Genomic DNA, 15,781 nt, shown 5'->3' with positions numbered 1-15,781 from the left:
TCAGACGTGCTCGATCGTCTGCTCGCGCGACTTCTCGTCAAGGCCGGGGCTGACGGAGCCGCCACGCACGATGCCCTGGCTGTGCTCCTCGTGCGCGAGGTGGCCCGAGAGGTAGTCCACGTGCGCCGGGGTGACCACTAGGTGCGTACCCTTCAGTCAGTTGCAGGCCTGGGCGTAAGGGGAAGGAGGGGACGTACCGCGGCTAGAGTCCGCGAGGACGACCTCGTAGAAGACCGCCGCGAGGAGGGTGGCGGGGATGTTAGTGAGCGCGGCGATCGCGGCGTACGAGCCGCCGCTCGCGGGCATGCCCCAGATGGTCATGGCCATAAGGCGCGAGCCGACGTCACGAGCAGCGTTGGTCGCGACTGTAAAGAAGGGCGCTGTAAGTATCGTGCGCGCGGAGGATGGGGGTGGCCTGGCTGCGTACCTCCTACGGGCGAGTAACCCCATACGACGACAGCGCTGAGCAGGCGGTCAGCGACGGGTGCACCGGGAGCAGAAGAAGAATACCTACTAGGCAAAGGCGACGATCCATGGCGCGGAGACGGGCGACGCCCCGAAGTTGGTGGGGTCCATGCATGACCAGATGACGAGGCCGATGATGAAGTCCTGCGTCCGTAAGAGGGATCGTTAGTCAAGTGCGCTAGGGTTGTTTGAGGAAAGGGGGACGTACACAGACGAATTCGTTCAGGAAGACACGGCCGAGGTTGGTGCCGGGGGGAACGTAGAGCGCGAAAACACCTGCGGGGCCGTTGGCCGTAAACATCACGGCGTCGAGCTTGCCCGCGGCCGCGAGGATTTCGGAGGCCTCCTGCATGGTTCCATGTGGTCAGAGCTTGCGCGGGGAGAGCGGCCGCGGTGTGAATGTACCTCGATCAGATCGTGCCATTGCACGTAGATGAGAAGGCACGCGACGTATGCGCCTAGAATCTGGGCTACGAAGTAGCTGTTTCCCTCTATCAGCGCGATATTCAAACCGCTACAATGTGTGATAGCTCACCGGAGTGCTTTCTTCCAGGTGCAGCGCCCCATGAGCGTGAAGGCGATCGTCATCGCGGGGTTGAAGTGCCCGCCCGATGTGGGCGCGCACACCTACGGATCGAAACGGTGAGTACGGAATTTCATAGATCGATTTTGCAGGAGCAACGTACGATGAGGGCAAACAAGATACCGAATGCGTACGCAGTGCCGATCTGGAACAGGGAACCCAGGCCATTCAATTGGGCGGTATTCGCCAGCAGATAGGAGGCCGTGGAACCAACGCCTATCGCAGACTATTTGAGGACCACGGAGCAAGAAGGACATCATGGGACCACACGTACCGGCATAGACGTAGAAGAAGACGCCCATCTGCCCGTCAGACGCGACGTCAGGAACTCGTCCAATATGCTATCGGCGCGCCGGGTATGTACTCACGAACTCGGCGAGGCACTCGACCAGCCAGTGCGCCTGGCGGTGGCGACGACGCTCCCAGGCGATGTGGCCGGAGGAGCGGGGCTTGATGTCGGCGAGGTGCACAAACTCGCGTTGGCGGAGGTGGTGGGTGCCTGCTGCTGCTGTCATCTTGCACTCGGGATCGTGGGTCGTGCAGAACGCGTGAAGAGGAGAAGGTTGAGAGGGAACGGAGGGGGTCCTGAGGGGAGCTGCTGGACGCCTGGGGCGGCTCTCCACGCGAGGGCTCGCGACTTTATCTGAGTCCGGGCACCCAGTGGGAGACGCTGCGAATGCCCTCATGCGAACGCTGGAGCCCCCTGTGGCAATCACGACCCGCCGTCCTAATCCTGCGGACGCCTCCCCCACATGACCCGCCCACCGCTCGCCTGACCGGGGCGTGCCGGCTATACGGTGGGGGCGGCAGCTCATTCTAGCTCGCTGACCCTCGCTTGCGACCGCAGACACCGCATTCTGTCACCGCGCTCGCGACAGCTGCAGAAGAATGGGGCGCCATCTAGGTACGCCGATTCCCCTTGCGCGTTTTGGGCGGCGGTTTCTCGCGGGCGTTGCGCGAAGGGGTTTAGCGTGCGCGGGATCCTGGACGACGCGGGGCCCCGCAGACAGGAGCGGCAGCCTGGCCAGTCGCGGTCGACCGTCGATCGCCCGAGGACCGGAGATACACAGGCACGCATGTCCTAGCCTGGGGAGTGGGCGCAGGTGGTCGCGGGTCCTGGCTTGTTCTCGAGATGCGAGATCTCGCGGGGTGCGTGCGCAGGGCGACGGGGGCCGGCTGAGCAGTTCGCCCGGCGCGGATGTGCGAAGGACCCCTGAAAATGCCTATAGTAGGCCGTCCGGTAGACGCCCATGATTTTGGCCCTCCGTGTCCGGTCGATATTTTCGAGGTTTTGGCCTAATTTGTCCGGACTCGCGACCAGCATGCCGTTTTTGCTCGGTGGTGTCCGGATTTTCCGTCCGGCCCCTTCGGGGCCGGGGAGGTGTCCGGATTTCCTGGCCGGCCTCTAAAAACCGCAATTTTTTCCCGGCGCGCCGCCATAGTCTTCAAGCGGACGTTATTTTGCGGTTTACAGCCTTTAGACGTCCAAATCTACCTCTAAAGTGAGGCTGGAAGGTGTGCTTAGTACAGAAAAATTCTACGAACAGGATGATGCGTATGGTGTCTCGAAGCGCCCGTCGAATTGCTAGGCCGCATTCTGACATACCTTAGCCGAGAAGTTACAAACGCACTACAGTGAGTAGTAAGTCCTGAGTAAGTCCCATCAACAATGGTTCTTACACGGCTGATAATGGTGGATAAGCCGGGAATCTCGGAGGCCGGACACCCCTCCGAAGGGGGCCCCTCAGCCTGACCCCGGTGGTGTCCGGACTCTGGGGCCCGGCCGAGGGAGCCCAGAGGCCTCGCTGTCCGGGAAGTCCGGCCGGCTAGGTGACCTTTTGAGGGTCATTTTGTCCGGACTTTGACCCATCATTTGGCCAAAAATTCTCAAACGCCGTCCGGATGACGAGCGTCTACCGGACGGCCTACTATAGGCATTTTCAGGGGTCCTATGTGCGATCGCGTGTCGATCAGCCAAGCCTAACAATGCGGGGTAATAGGGATTATTTGCAACGCGTTTTTTCTGTCTCGGGTGGAGCCCGTCTTGTCTCGGGTGGGGCAACAACGTGCGCCTGGCGCGCGTTAGAGAGTACGTATAGCGGGGTAGCGAGCTCGTCGACGGGATATTGGCGCGCATTTTGTGGAGGCCGTAAAATCTTGCTCCACCGTACTGTCGGTCTTACCCCACGAAGGCCGCCCCCGTTGCAAATAATCCCTAATAAACACCGCTGCGGACTCGCGCGACGGCTCCTCGCCCATCCGCGGGGCAGCATCACGGGTCGCGCGACCTGAACACCACGCGCTATGGTACAGAGCGCCTCCGAGCCGCCCGACGATGCCAGACAAGGTCGCTCTCAAACGGTGGCTGCAGCCACAACACATACCTGGCAAGTCGCACGCACGCCGCGATCGGGCCAGACGCACTCAATCTCGAAATTACCCCGCATTCGGTCTCCCCACAAAATGGAGATGGGAAAGGAGATCTCGATCGGGCCCGGGACGGCACCAGCGCGTCGTAACCATTCGTACGTGGGTCTATCATTGCAGTCATCCTCATCTACGCAAAAAGGGCGATAAACACGGAGGGGGCCACCGCCCGCGTCGCACCTACGCCTTGTCGCTGATCTTCTCTACGGAGGAGTCAGAGACATTGAACGTCGTCGTCGGGGGCCCGTGCTCTTTGCGCTCGAGCTCGGCATGCCGCGCGTTGATGAGCCGCTCCCACTCGGGGTGAATCGCTGCACGCGCGACCCTGTCAGTGTGTGAGCGGTAGCAGAGGCCGACGAGGGGTACGCACTGCGTGTGGAGTCGCTGAAGACGAGCTCGTAGAAGACGCCGGCGAGGAGCGTTGCGGGTATGTTCGTGAGCGCGGCGAGTGCGGCGTAGTTTCCGCCACTCGCGGCTTTGCCGAACAGTGTCAGCGCGGCGAACCGGCCACCCAGATCGCGCGCCGAGTTGGCAGCGAGGCCGATAGGGGAATATCCCCAGACCACGACGCCGCTGTAAGGAGATGGTCGTGTCAGGGACGCGCACGTGTGCAGTGATGATGGGTGCAGCGTACTATGCGAGGGCGATGAGCCATGGCATCGTGCTCGGTGTGGAGATGGGGTTTCCCGGGTCTGTGCACGAGAAAATGACGATGCCGAGTATGAAGTCCTTCAAGGGGCTGAGCTTTAGCTCGCGGACTGGTAATATCGGAAGGGGGTACGCACGCAAACGAATTCGTTAAGGAGGACGTAGCCGAGGTCCGAGCCCGGGTTGACGTACAGCCCAAAGATACCTCCAGGGCCGGCAGACGTGAACATGACCGTGTCGTACACCCCCTTCGCTTGGAGCGCACTAACAGCTGTCTGCATCGCTTATCAGTATCGAACAGCTATGCAGGAGCGTGGCTACGCACATGTATGAGCTGTTTGTACTGGACATAGATCAATAGGCATGCAATATACGACCCGAATATTTGGGCAATTATATATCTGCGGGATGTCAGGCGCGTCCGTACTCAAATCGTGCCACTTTGTGTGTACTCACCTAACAGCTTTAAGAGGAGGTAGTTTATGGAACACTGCGGCATGGATGGTGATCGCGGGATTGAACTGGCCATAAGACGTGGGCTGCGGACGATCGTGAGCTTCCTCCAACTTCACGAAGTCCTTGTACGCTTACCAGGCACACTGCAAGCGCGAGCGCGATCCCAACCGCGTACGCAATACCGATCTGCAGCAGGCCTGCAGCCGTGTGAGCACTCTCCGCCTCCAGTAATGCAGAAAAGGTGGACTGACTGCCCAATCCAGGGAGCTCCAGGATGTTGCCCAGGACGTACGCGGCAGTAGCCCCCGCGCCGGCGAACGTGTACAGGAACGTTCCCGTCTACAAACGACGCACATCTCAGCACCAACATTCCCTACCGCCGCCCAAATAAATAAGGGCAAATGGCACGGACCGCTTCTGCGATGCACTCGACGACCCAGTGCACCTGCCGGCGATTGCGCCTGCGCTCCCAATGGGCTACCACCGCCGGGCGGGGCACGACCTCGTACACTGCAGTGTGCTGCATCGACATCGTCACGGTGGGTCGAGGGAGAGGTGGGAGTGCGGGAAGGCAAGTATTAGGCACCGCGTAAGCGTCGGCTCGGGGGGCGAGCTTCCAAGAGCCGCTCGGGGCGTGCTCGGCTGTTACTTATACATTTGCGCAACCGCGCGGCGTCCAGAGTATAGTGCGGGAGAGCTTCCGGCGGGCCTGAACACACACGGACGTTGGTAACGACATCTGTCGGGCCTGGCTGAGCTTCGCCATCAGGGAGGGGTGGGTCAGGTGTCGAGGGGTGGTGGCAGCGCAGTGATTTGGGCTGGCGCCGAGACAGGCAAAGGGGAGTTAGCCTTGGAGCAATGGTTACATCGTTCGATGATCAGTCGGCGGTCCGAAACACAAAACGGGCTGGCTTCCCAGTGGGCGCGCGGGAGCCCCCCTCTCCGCCTGCTTCTGATAGTGGTTTGCAAGTCGGCGCTCCGAGGCTGCGGATGGAAGGCTCGTATCTCATTCACGCGGCATAGTTCGGTACGTGCTCAATTACGCCCGTGAAGATTTTGCGAATGACGAGCCCACGTTGTTCAGACAGCCGGCGCCATAGAACTTGGAAGAGCGCACACATCGAAGCCAGGGCCGCATACGGGGTGGGAACGCCCGAGTGAAGATCCCGGAACTCTACTCCCAGGAACGGGAAGGGCTGCTGCTCGCGCCCCCGCAGGCAGGCGCAGTGACCGCGCAGTCTTCGCCCGCATGCAATCGCCCGCTACAATGCGGCAGAGTACTTGCATCTTGCGGCCGGAAGCGACAAGGGAGCATGCAGCTTGATGGCTGTAGCTACTCGGAGCTCGGGGCTTCTGAAGGAGTTTTTCTCCGCGAAGAATGCACAGAGCCGACTTTGAACGTGTCAGCGGCTGCTCATCCGGAGTCGGTAAATCGCTCAACGCGTTCTCGCGCAGCATTGTATCCATCCTCGGGGCTCAGATCAAGCTAATTGATGGGTTCCTGGAGGTAGCAGACCCCGAGTAGATCCCTTAGGCACTGCACAATACATTAGAGAGCCGCGCGCAGGGTTGAGTTGTGAAATCATGCTCACTCATTAAGTTGCGACTCATGACAGACGTTGCTGATGTGGCCATGCGAAGTGGCGGTCATCTGTACATGCGGGTCAGCTGTGCTACTTCAACCTGAGACCATTTTTGCAGTAAATTTCTTCGGAGGAGAGTTGAAGAAAAGAACTGGAAAGAGCCTGAGATACGAGGTCACAGTAGGTAGCGGAGCCTAGCGTGCGGGGAGGTGCGGGGTCAACCGGTCATCGGCAAACGCCGGCGGCAACGCACCAGTACGCGTCCGACGACTCCCATTCCCTCACGTCCCTCCTTGTATTCTCCTTGCAGAAGTTGCCTGAGTCTCACCTTGACCGATCTGAGCTTCGATCGCTGGTCTCTTCGAGGCTATAGTCATAGGTATTTGAAGCTGCATATACTTAATGGTGCTAAACGACTATGTCACATCGTCCGCGTCCCGGCACGCTGAAATTTCCAACATATAGTATTGCCAGCGACCATTCAGCCTAGAAACATCCACACAGAGAAAATGTGAGTCTGTACCATATGTAGACGACCTAGCAAAGTACGCTGATATCGACGTTTTGCCTCGTAGGGGAGACGGGGACGCCTGTGTCACTTTTGTTTATAGTGACGATATCGAACAATGTTGCGACGGGATGTCAAGTGGGGACGCATCGACATCATCATTCGTACTCCTGAGATGACTGAAATCTTGACGGCCTGTTCAGCCTGGGTGGTTTGCTCGACATCGGCCATCGAGGCTATACATCCGTTATGTCTGTGCCAGTAGTTTGCGCAGACTGGCACCGTTGCAAGCAACACTATGCAAGACTTCAAACACTTGATACTGTCAAAATATTCGCTCTCTTTACAAAAGAGACTTGGCTCGGTGATTACTTTGTGCAGACGCAACAGGATCATGCAATTCCCAATTCCTACACTGATTACAAGTCATCCCTTTGCAAGCAGCCCTCCTATCCCCGCGGGCCGCGGACCCCCTCAGTAAACTGCCGCTCCTGGACTACCAGCCACACCGCCCTCCCCTACCCCCGGCCCAGCCGGAATGCTGCCAGGCAACCCGCCACCGTTGCCCATCGCCACCGCCGGCGAGACGCCCATCGGACCAGGGCCTCCCGACAAGCCAGGACCTCCCATTGCACCAGGGCCACCCATTGCACCGGGTACTCCCACCGCACTAGATCCCCCCATACCAATCCCCATTCCAGGCGGAGCGCCAACCCCACCGGTTGCACCTAGGCCGGGAGGCACGCCCATTGCGCCGCTCGCAGGACCTCCCAGGCCACCGACGCCACCCATCGCTGCCCCTGCCCCCGTCCCGGCCATCCCACCCGGAGCCATGCGTGCCGCCTCCGCCATCTGCGGTGCTGCCCCCGTCTCTTCTGCGGCTTCGGCTTCCGCGGAAGCTTCGCGTACCGCTGCGCCCGCGGGCGAGAGCGCGCCGCAGGTCAGAACGTTGAAAATACCAGCCAGGATCTAGCGAGTTACACGCGGCTCAGTCAGCTTTTCGTGGTGGCCTGGTGGTTTAAAGCTTCTGAGGCTAGGGACTCACTGCTGCAATTCCGCCCACGATCGCTTGGAGCACCGCGGCGATACCGCCAATGGCGCCCATGATTGCGTTTGCTAATGTTGAGATAAATGCGCCCTGGAAGTCCGCACAGAGGATGGCGAGCACGAATTCGAACAAGCCAAGGTGAGTACTAGTTTTACATAACTTAGAGAGTTATTTGACTACGCACCATGGTGTACGTATGCTTATTACTCGTTTCGTAGGTTTAATAATGCAGCGAACACTGGTATGTTTTTCACAGATATAGAGAGGTCTCTGTGAGTAGATGGTGTCTGACGACCTTCAAGGTGAGTTTGTCTGTATCCTGGTGAGGTTGCCTGTGGCGGCTACGAACTCAAAGCAAGGCGTCCGATATTCCGAGCTGCGTGTGTAATGGTCGTGGCTACCCTCCGCGTGTCCCCAGCAAGATGGCACACTTATACATGCACGTCATCGGAAGATCAGTGGACGGTTTGAGGGCGTCTGCTTCGTCCAGCTCCACCGTTCACCGTGGTGCATAAATTTAAACGTCGACGTCAGTACGCAGTCATCGACGTCGCTCGGGCGCAATCCCCCATGTGATTGGGAACCAAATACTTCCGGCTCTTCGCAGTCCGGCGAGGGGCTTAAAAATGCTATCTGCTGTGGCGGCTCCTGCCCATATGAATCGATACACCAAAAGCCATGCGTTGTGGCCACGCTAATAATCTCTTCGCAGGTCCATAATACCATTTACGCTATACGCTCACGTCGTAGCTTGGGAAGAGTAGCTCTCACCGTCTCGACTTGCACGGCCTGCAAAGTCGCATTCATCGCGAGAGGTCAGTCCGCGTCGGGAGAAGCCGAAAGCAAGGCGGAACTCACATCCCCTCCCCAGGTCTTCGCGAAACTCGGACGCGCGCGGATGTCCTGGATGTACTGCTGGAGGCGCGCAAACCGCGCACTGGCAAACTCCGCCCGCATAGTCTCGCGATCCGCCTCACTGTACCACCCGAACCCTGCATCGAGGTACAGCATAATGCGCGCGAGGAACGGCCCCACCGCCGTCTCCGCGAGCGACCATTCGCCCACCGCAAACCCCGTGGGGGGCAGCGCGCTCTGCAGCGTCTCGAACGCCTGGAAGAAGCCGTCCGTCACCGGGACGCCGCGGAAGAATACGTTCATGAACTGCTCGTGGATGTAGCTGTGATAGAGGGAGATGAATGTGCGGGCGCGGGCGCGAAGGAAGGGGTCCGCCGGGAGCAGCTTTGACTCCGGGAATGTGTCCGCGACGAACTCGATCAGCGCCAGCGATTCTCTGAGCTTCTGGGACCCGGGGGAGGGCTCGTCGGGCGGCACCTGCGGTCCACCGAACGTGATCGCGGGAACCTGAGGTGAAGAGGTGCGGAGGTGCGTTAGGGTCAGTGGACGAGTAGTCGCGGGAGATGTGGCGCCATTCGCACCTTTCTAAGAGGATTGACGCGTGTGTACCATTCCGGCATGTCGCGTATATAGAGGTCTATCTTGTAGAGGGTGTACTGCGCTCCCGCCTCTTCGAGCGCAATTTCAGCCTAGAGCAGAGCAACTTCAGTGATGCTACGTTCAGTATCTACGTCGACTATGAAGGCATACCCTGTGGGCGTACGCCGAGAACTAACAAGGTGGCTTATCAGAAGCAGACTTTGCAAGTATTGCGACGAGAACAACTGACCGTGGCCGTGTACAAGGTGATCTGTTGTGTGCAAGGCATGGCGGTCTGTGGGGATGTGTTGCACCAAGCTCACAATGCATACAGTTTTTAAGTATGGGGAAATGGTGCCCAGGCGTGCACTGGACAGTGACTTGCCGCAGGACTCGTCAGCGAAACGGCTGCGGCAACCATGGGACGTACCAATGATGCTCTTCGCATACGATGTGCCGAATGAACTCGTACATGAGTAGGAGGGGATGTACGTTAGGATGACTCAGTAATCGCTAGAAGCGTGATCTCCGTGCTGGGACCGAGAAAGTTTTGACAGTGCCGCGGTATCTGTCCGGAGTGCGTACCCCTTCCGCGGCAAGAGGCTTGTAGCCGGACACCGCCAGCGCTGTTACAAAGCGCGTGTAGCCTTAAACCCGGTGCTCTGCCATGTCATGGCCGGCGCGGTACGACCTCTACTGCGTAGCTCTTTTCACAGCACGAGGATACAAAGAGGAAAGGACCTTACGTTGTTGTCTCAGCCTGGTGGCGGGGATGCCGGTCGCCACCGCTGAAGCTTGCGCGTTGGGAGTGCGCTTCTGTACGAAGGGCGAGCGGTGCGAGAGAGAGCTAGTCGTAAGTCGGTCTAGGTGCGCATGAATTCACCTGTTACGTGTGTACGAGTTTTTTTAGACCACTCCCAAGGGACCTTATCTGCGGTATGTGGAAGTTAGTTATGGTATGACGGAATGAAGCGAGCTACTGCGCACTGACCATTAGCGGCATCGCGCCGGACAGAATTCTGCCGCGAATCGACAGCCAGTGATGGCAGGAGCGCTTTCAAGCATGAAAGCAACCCAGTATTTGCCGGTACTAACTCGATTCCAGTGCGTACTTTTCAAAATGTCAGCGGCGGGCCTTAAAGTCATGGGAGAGATAAATGTACACTCGTACTGTGAGACTCGGGCTCTACACATCAAATGTGTGGAGTCGCGGATAACACGTCGAACGCTGCAATACTTCCTCACCTCGAGCGATCGTGTGCAGGCGAAGGTGGTTTCCGCGCGGCCCCGAAACAGGTCGGTAGATATGGCGAGGAGTCAAAAGGATGTAATACACCCAAAAGTGGGTCTTCCAATGATGAACACAGCGGGTTCCGAGCGGAGACGGCCTGCAGCGAGCATGCCCCTTTCCGGCGACTTCTTGCGGCTGAATGCGTCTTGTAGAACCCGCCATGCCGTCTTACCCGTTCACCGTGAGCGAAATCGCCGGAAACGTTGGCTGAGAGACCGTCGCGGTGTCCGGGTTTTCCGGATCTGTTCACACGATCGGCGTACCCGACAGGATCAAAAGTCGCGCGAAAAGAGATAGACACCATGATGTTGAGCAGACGGCGGGGCTTCCTGTATGGAACTGGAAAAGGCGTGACATTTGTATGATATGGGTACCTTAGGAGCTGCTCGAAGTTCTAATGAGTCTTGCACTGGATATGATAGTCTATTATCGACATCCAAGACTCACAGACGGACGATGAGACGTGAAGGCCTTCGGTGTTTATGCCCGCTTCGCCTATACGCTCAGCTCAAAACAAGTTGGGTTCAGAGCGTGGGCGCAGCCGATCGTATGCGACCGGTAGGGTTGTCCTCCGGTGAGTTGCCTCGCAGAGCCTTCCGGGAACTTTCTGGCGGCGATGTAGACCTAATACGCGTTCTCCCGCCGAGTCCGTAGGAATCTACCGTCGTCTGCTGTTAATGAGCGAGTGCCAGCGGGGTCCATACGAACGCGAGACTTACGACTTCGCATAGTCTCGCCCGAGGCGGAGAGGCCGAAAAGGCCGAAGATCAGTGCATATGCGGCGGACACTCAATTCCTACAAGCTTTGTGAGTCGGTTGGATGGACCGGTATACTGTTCAGTGCTCTGCTGTTTGTGTGCCGGCTCACCGCCGACGGTCTGGGATCGACACACGGGCTAGGCCCGCTCTGTCAGTCCCGTTGAGAACGGACCTGTGTAGAGGATTAGCCGATGATAAATTCGCATCTACGGAGCTGTGTGTTGCAATGCGTCGTGGAGAGACGCCACGGTGCACGAATGTTGTGATCCCGTCAAATGCACACACGACATATCCGTCCACGGGGACGGCCATCTGCTCGCAGATGGGAAACGTGTGTTCCGACGCGGCGTTTGTATGGCATCGACTTGAGCCTCGAACGACACATGACTATGGGTTCTGTCTGCGCGAGAAGGGTGGGGTTTAGCACCATGTTTTCCGGCTTCCCAAACTTTGAATTTTCACTTACATGCGATGCACAAAGAAGAGAGAAGCGATTAGCGAGGACCCTGTGTATCTCTTCGCTGTGCGGTTGCGGGGGGATCCCATCAAACCAGGGCCGATATCACAGCGTGGATCAGGAGGGTTTTGCGCGGCGAAGAGTCTCCGTCCAGACTCGGAGGCGTCCATAGAGTTGGGGCGGTGCCGATTAAAGTCCCCGCGGCGGAAGGAGTGCGCACAAAGCCTATCATCAGAGCGGCGTCTCCGCTCGTCTCCGCCCGTAATATCTGCATCCCGCTACACGCTGGTTGGACAACGGTAACAAGACGGGGTAAGGGGTTTGGGCTCCGCCCCTATATGGGACCGGCGAAACGGGCGGACCCTTGGCGTGGGAAGACGAAAGTGCAGACAAGATGGGCGCTTTCGCGATCTGTCTGGCGGCAGACAAGCCTCGTCAGAGTATATTCGTCCTGATGACTTCCTACTAGAGCCCACTCTCCCTCTCTTCCTCCCCTCTCTCTCCAGCTGCCTCGACGCCGGCGACGATGGTCGGCCTCGCCCGCACACGGACTCTCCGCGATGTCGCACTCATATTCCTTGGCGCGGCGGCCATGCACTTCACCACGAGCTTCGTGGGTCCCTTGACGGATCACACCAGCTCGATCGTGGTAAAGACCCAGGTGAGTATCCGTTCTGCCTCGGACCAGGTCCTGCTTGGTGAAGCGAGTGCGGTGCGCGGGAGGGAAGCGTGGAGCATTGGCTTGTGCTCATGGAAGGAAAAGAAGGAGGGAATGGGACCTGGCGCCGGCGTCCTCTTCCCGTAAAGTCCGGGCTAATCAGACGGTCCCTCCAGGTCAGCTCGGAGTACGACACCGACCAGCATAACATATTCGCAGCACCACCAGCGCAGCACGATGCACACAAGCAACTCCACGTCGACCATGTGCCGGCGCCAGTACTCCAGGAACATCGAGAGCCTGCGCAGGAACCAATCAAGTCGCCTGCGACTGTAGATACCTCTTACACGATACCCGAGACCACCATCCTGTCTCACGCGCCAGGCTGGACTGTCTTCCGCAACATTTACATGTCGAACGGTACGATGTACATCGTCACGTCGCGTCCTTCCTCTTTCCCCGACATCACTATGATGACCTCCACTGGGCTCGCTGCGGAAAACACACCGGAAAACATCGCTGCGCGCATGCCCACAGCCGAGGATATGGCATTCATTACACCACAGGAAGCGCAGGACTACTGGGGCGGGGACGGGTCACACGAGAAGAATCGCATCTGGTCCGCACCGGGGAATTCATTCATCATCAACGAACCCTCGCAATTCCTCGATCACTACTACCACTTCTGCGCCGAGTGGTTGTTTGGCGCATGGGCATTCTGGCAGGGTGCATGGAACGCGAACGTGGATCCGCAGAACGCCGCGCTCACGTCGGCGCCGCCCGTCCACCGCGCCATATTTGCCAACGCGGGCGCGCACGGTTGGCGCGACCGCCCCGGCTTCAACTCGTACGTCTTCCGCTCCGCATTCCCGGCGCTTACGGTCGAGGTCCTCGAAGACTGGGAGGACCGGATCATCGCGACGTCGTCGCCCACTGCTCCGCGCCGCGCATGGCATTTCGACACCGTGCTCTTCTCCGACCGCTCGGCGTCGTTCCGTGGGCCGATCTGTGGGTCTCAGACGCAGCGGATCGCCGCGGAGGCCACGGAGCACATGCGCAAGGCGGGCAACCTCACGAAGCTGTGGTGGGAGCCCGTTCGACGCGCGGTGTTGCGTTTCGCGGGCGTTGATGAGCGCATCCAGAACGTCGGGGTCCGGGCGGATACGTACATGGCGGGGCGTACGGGGCTGCTAGCTGGGCAGGCAGAGGGGACTGGGACGCGGGCGACGTCGGGCATGCGGGACTCGGAGGTCGTGATCACGTACATCAGCAGGCAGGCGTCACGGAGACACTTGCTGGACCCTGACCACACTGCGCTCGTGGCGGCCCTGGAGGAGATGGTGAAGAAGCATGGGTGGGAGTTGAACGTCGTACAGGCGGAGAAGCTGAGCAAGGAGCAGCAGCTTGCTATAGCGGCGCGCACAACGGTAAGCTTTAATATGTTCTCGCGCCACAGGCACGATCTGAATTCATTTGCGTAGGTCATGCTCGGAGTGCATGGAAACGGCTTGACGGTGAGCCCGGTCGATTAACGTTTAAAGTTCTCGATGCTCATCCACTTCTTCCTTCCTGGAACTCGTTCATTTACAGCACCTCATTATGATGCCTGTTACCCCTGTGTCGACGGTCATTGAGATCTTTTATCCGGGAGGATTCGCACACGACTACCACTGGACAGCACACGCCCTTGGCATGCGGCACTTCGCGATATGGAACGACACGTGCGTATCGCCCTGACTGTTCCTGGTGGTGGAGCGGAATAAAACCATGGACTAACGCGGTGTATTCCGTATTCAGGTACCACACGTATCCCAACGAGCCACAGGTGAACTACCCAGAAGGCTTCCAGGGCACAGAGATCCCTGTGTACCCGCCAACAGTCGTAAAGGTCATCGAGGACCGGATAGCGGGCTTGCACCCTCTGTAAGCCCTTGCGCGCATGCTTCCCAGGGCGTCGCGCTTCCTGCGAGCTCCCTTTGCTCCCTCCCCTCGACCCAAAACGACTCGCCATGCCGTTGCAGCCGTGGCTCTGCGTAGCGACACATCTCAGTCTTCGCGCCCTTCCCCACGCCTCGGCGCCTGCTCTATGCTCTCGATGCGCCCTTGTTGTATCACCCCCGCCACTACCCTTCGGCACCTCCCCCTGGTGCCCTCCACGCCTTCCCAAGGTACTAATACGCCGCGTCTGTTCGCCACGCAACCCCGGCCTACCCGCTATACTCGATACCGCTCGCTCCTCCGCGCAGCTGCCACTCTTTAGTCTCTTCCCTCCTCCTCTCTACGTGTCCCTTGCTATGCATCAGCACGTCTTGGGCCCTCGTTCGCTCGGGTGACGAGCTGGCGTCCGTTTTCTTTGGGAACTTTGTGTATATTACCGCGCGTTCGTCGTTTTCGCAGGGACGTGGATGCTCGGAAGGCGGGTCTGTACATAGCAGCCGCGAATGAACTAGATATTTAGGTACCCCCGTGGACGACTATATTCGTTGACAAGATGGTACCTTTTGTGCAAGGTGATTCGCGCTGTCCCCTCAGTCGAAGCGTACGCCCTTCGCATTGATCTCGCCTGGGGACGATGCAAGACAAAACACTGTACGTTCATCTTTTTTCCCATCTGTAATCTCTGCTCAGATATCACTCCTAGTGAACTTTCTAAATAGCCGCTTTCCTCAACAATATGCACCCAGGTCCTCCGCCAGTCGGATGGCGTCTGTAAGTGACATCGGGAGGTGTCATGTCTCTTCCGCATCTCTCGTCATCCGCCCTCTCCTAGCGATGAGCACGGACGGCGCAGGGTTGTGCTTGGTCAAGACTCGATCATATGCGTACATAGTGACTCGTCCGCACAGCCCGATATATCAACGTGCGAGCTCTTCTGCAGATTGTGTGGAGACGGCACCACAGGCACGTCTGATGTTCAATGCTGCGATCGTTTCGCTAACTAAGCCGTGGCACAGGTGTACAGGTACGATGCGTGTTGCCAACTTGGCGCGGCTACTGACTCAGAGCAGCTCGGAGCCTATGCATTCGAACTTGATACTTAAAGACTGCATGCAGAATGGATTTCGTACAACACATCCCACTTCACCGACATGCCTTGCACCGAGCAGATCACCTTGTATACGACCACGGTCAGTTGTTCTCGTTGAGGGTTATAGAAACTCTGTGTCTGACCTACCACTCTACTAGTTCTCGCCGTACGGCCATCGGGTCTGTCCCAACAGTTGGCATGGATGTTGCACATGTCCTCACTAACGCGAACTCCTGGTAGGCGCATATTGCTCTCGAAGAGGCGGGCGCGGAGTACACCCTCTGCCAAATAAACGTCCATCGCGACAAGCCGGAATGGTACAAGCGTGTCAATCCGCTCGGAAAGGTGCAGATATCCCCGCACAATCTCCTACTCCCATCACCCACTCACCTCTTTGCGTCCCAAGGTCCCCGCCATCACTTTCGGGAGGTCCACA

General features: G+C 58.5%; 5 protein-coding genes across 5 annotated transcripts in view; 2 read left to right on the top strand and 3 right to left on the bottom strand.

Annotated features, from left to right (window-relative positions):
* TRAVEDRAFT_43473 (aquaporin-like protein) lies at positions 1-1,563 on the bottom strand (the record flags this gene model as incomplete). Its single annotated transcript, XM_008035663.1, has 10 exons — positions 1-137; positions 198-365; positions 428-462; positions 515-609; positions 674-811; positions 871-946; positions 1,001-1,092; positions 1,152-1,264; positions 1,323-1,350; positions 1,417-1,563. The coding sequence occupies 10 exons, from the start codon at positions 1,561-1,563 to the stop codon at positions 1-3; spliced, it is 1,029 nt and encodes a 342-aa protein (XP_008033854.1).
* A 2,115-nt stretch (positions 1,564-3,678) lies between these two features.
* TRAVEDRAFT_113714 (aquaporin-like protein) lies at positions 3,679-5,105 on the bottom strand (the record flags this gene model as incomplete). The annotated part of the gene is made up of 8 exons (XM_008036257.1): positions 3,679-4,048; positions 4,110-4,204; positions 4,261-4,398; positions 4,449-4,524; positions 4,580-4,662; positions 4,715-4,776; positions 4,831-4,918; positions 4,992-5,105. 8 exons carry the CDS (start codon positions 5,103-5,105, stop codon positions 3,679-3,681), a joined length of 1,026 nt encoding a protein of 341 aa, XP_008034448.1.
* Positions 5,106-8,444: 3,339 nt separating this feature from the next.
* TRAVEDRAFT_34389 (uncharacterized protein) lies at positions 8,445-9,441 on the bottom strand (the record flags this gene model as incomplete). The annotated part of the gene is made up of 5 exons (XM_008035475.1): positions 8,445-8,507; positions 8,577-9,080; positions 9,155-9,262; positions 9,324-9,344; positions 9,403-9,441. The coding sequence occupies 5 exons, from the start codon at positions 9,439-9,441 to the stop codon at positions 8,445-8,447; spliced, it is 735 nt and encodes a 244-aa protein (XP_008033666.1).
* Positions 9,442-12,164: 2,723 nt separating this feature from the next.
* Positions 12,165-14,586, top strand: TRAVEDRAFT_141857 (uncharacterized protein). Its single transcript, XM_008036256.1, has 5 exons — positions 12,165-12,320; positions 12,494-13,744; positions 13,799-13,831; positions 13,908-14,038; positions 14,115-14,586. Exons 1-5 carry the CDS (start codon positions 12,186-12,188, stop codon positions 14,242-14,244), a joined length of 1,680 nt encoding a protein of 559 aa, XP_008034447.1. The 5' UTR covers positions 12,165-12,185; the 3' UTR covers positions 14,245-14,586.
* Positions 14,587-15,406: 820 nt separating this feature from the next.
* Positions 15,407-15,781, top strand: part of TRAVEDRAFT_56280 (thioredoxin-like protein) — a gene marked incomplete at its 5' end in the record, with an annotated part of 1,462 nt that continues 1,087 nt past the window's right edge. Inside the window, one exon of the mRNA XM_008035803.1 lies at positions 15,407-15,445. Within this exon, the coding sequence (XP_008033994.1) occupies positions 15,407-15,445 (39 nt within the window). The remainder of the gene's footprint in view (positions 15,446-15,781) is intronic.

The sequence above is a fragment of the Trametes versicolor genome, assembly GCF_000271585.1.
Source record: "Trametes versicolor FP-101664 SS1 unplaced genomic scaffold TRAVEscaffold_2, whole genome shotgun sequence".
Classification (NCBI taxonomy): domain Eukaryota; kingdom Fungi; phylum Basidiomycota; class Agaricomycetes; order Polyporales; family Polyporaceae; genus Trametes; species Trametes versicolor.
Note: the sequence above shows the minus strand (reverse complement) of the source record. Positions and strands in the feature narration are given on the sequence as shown.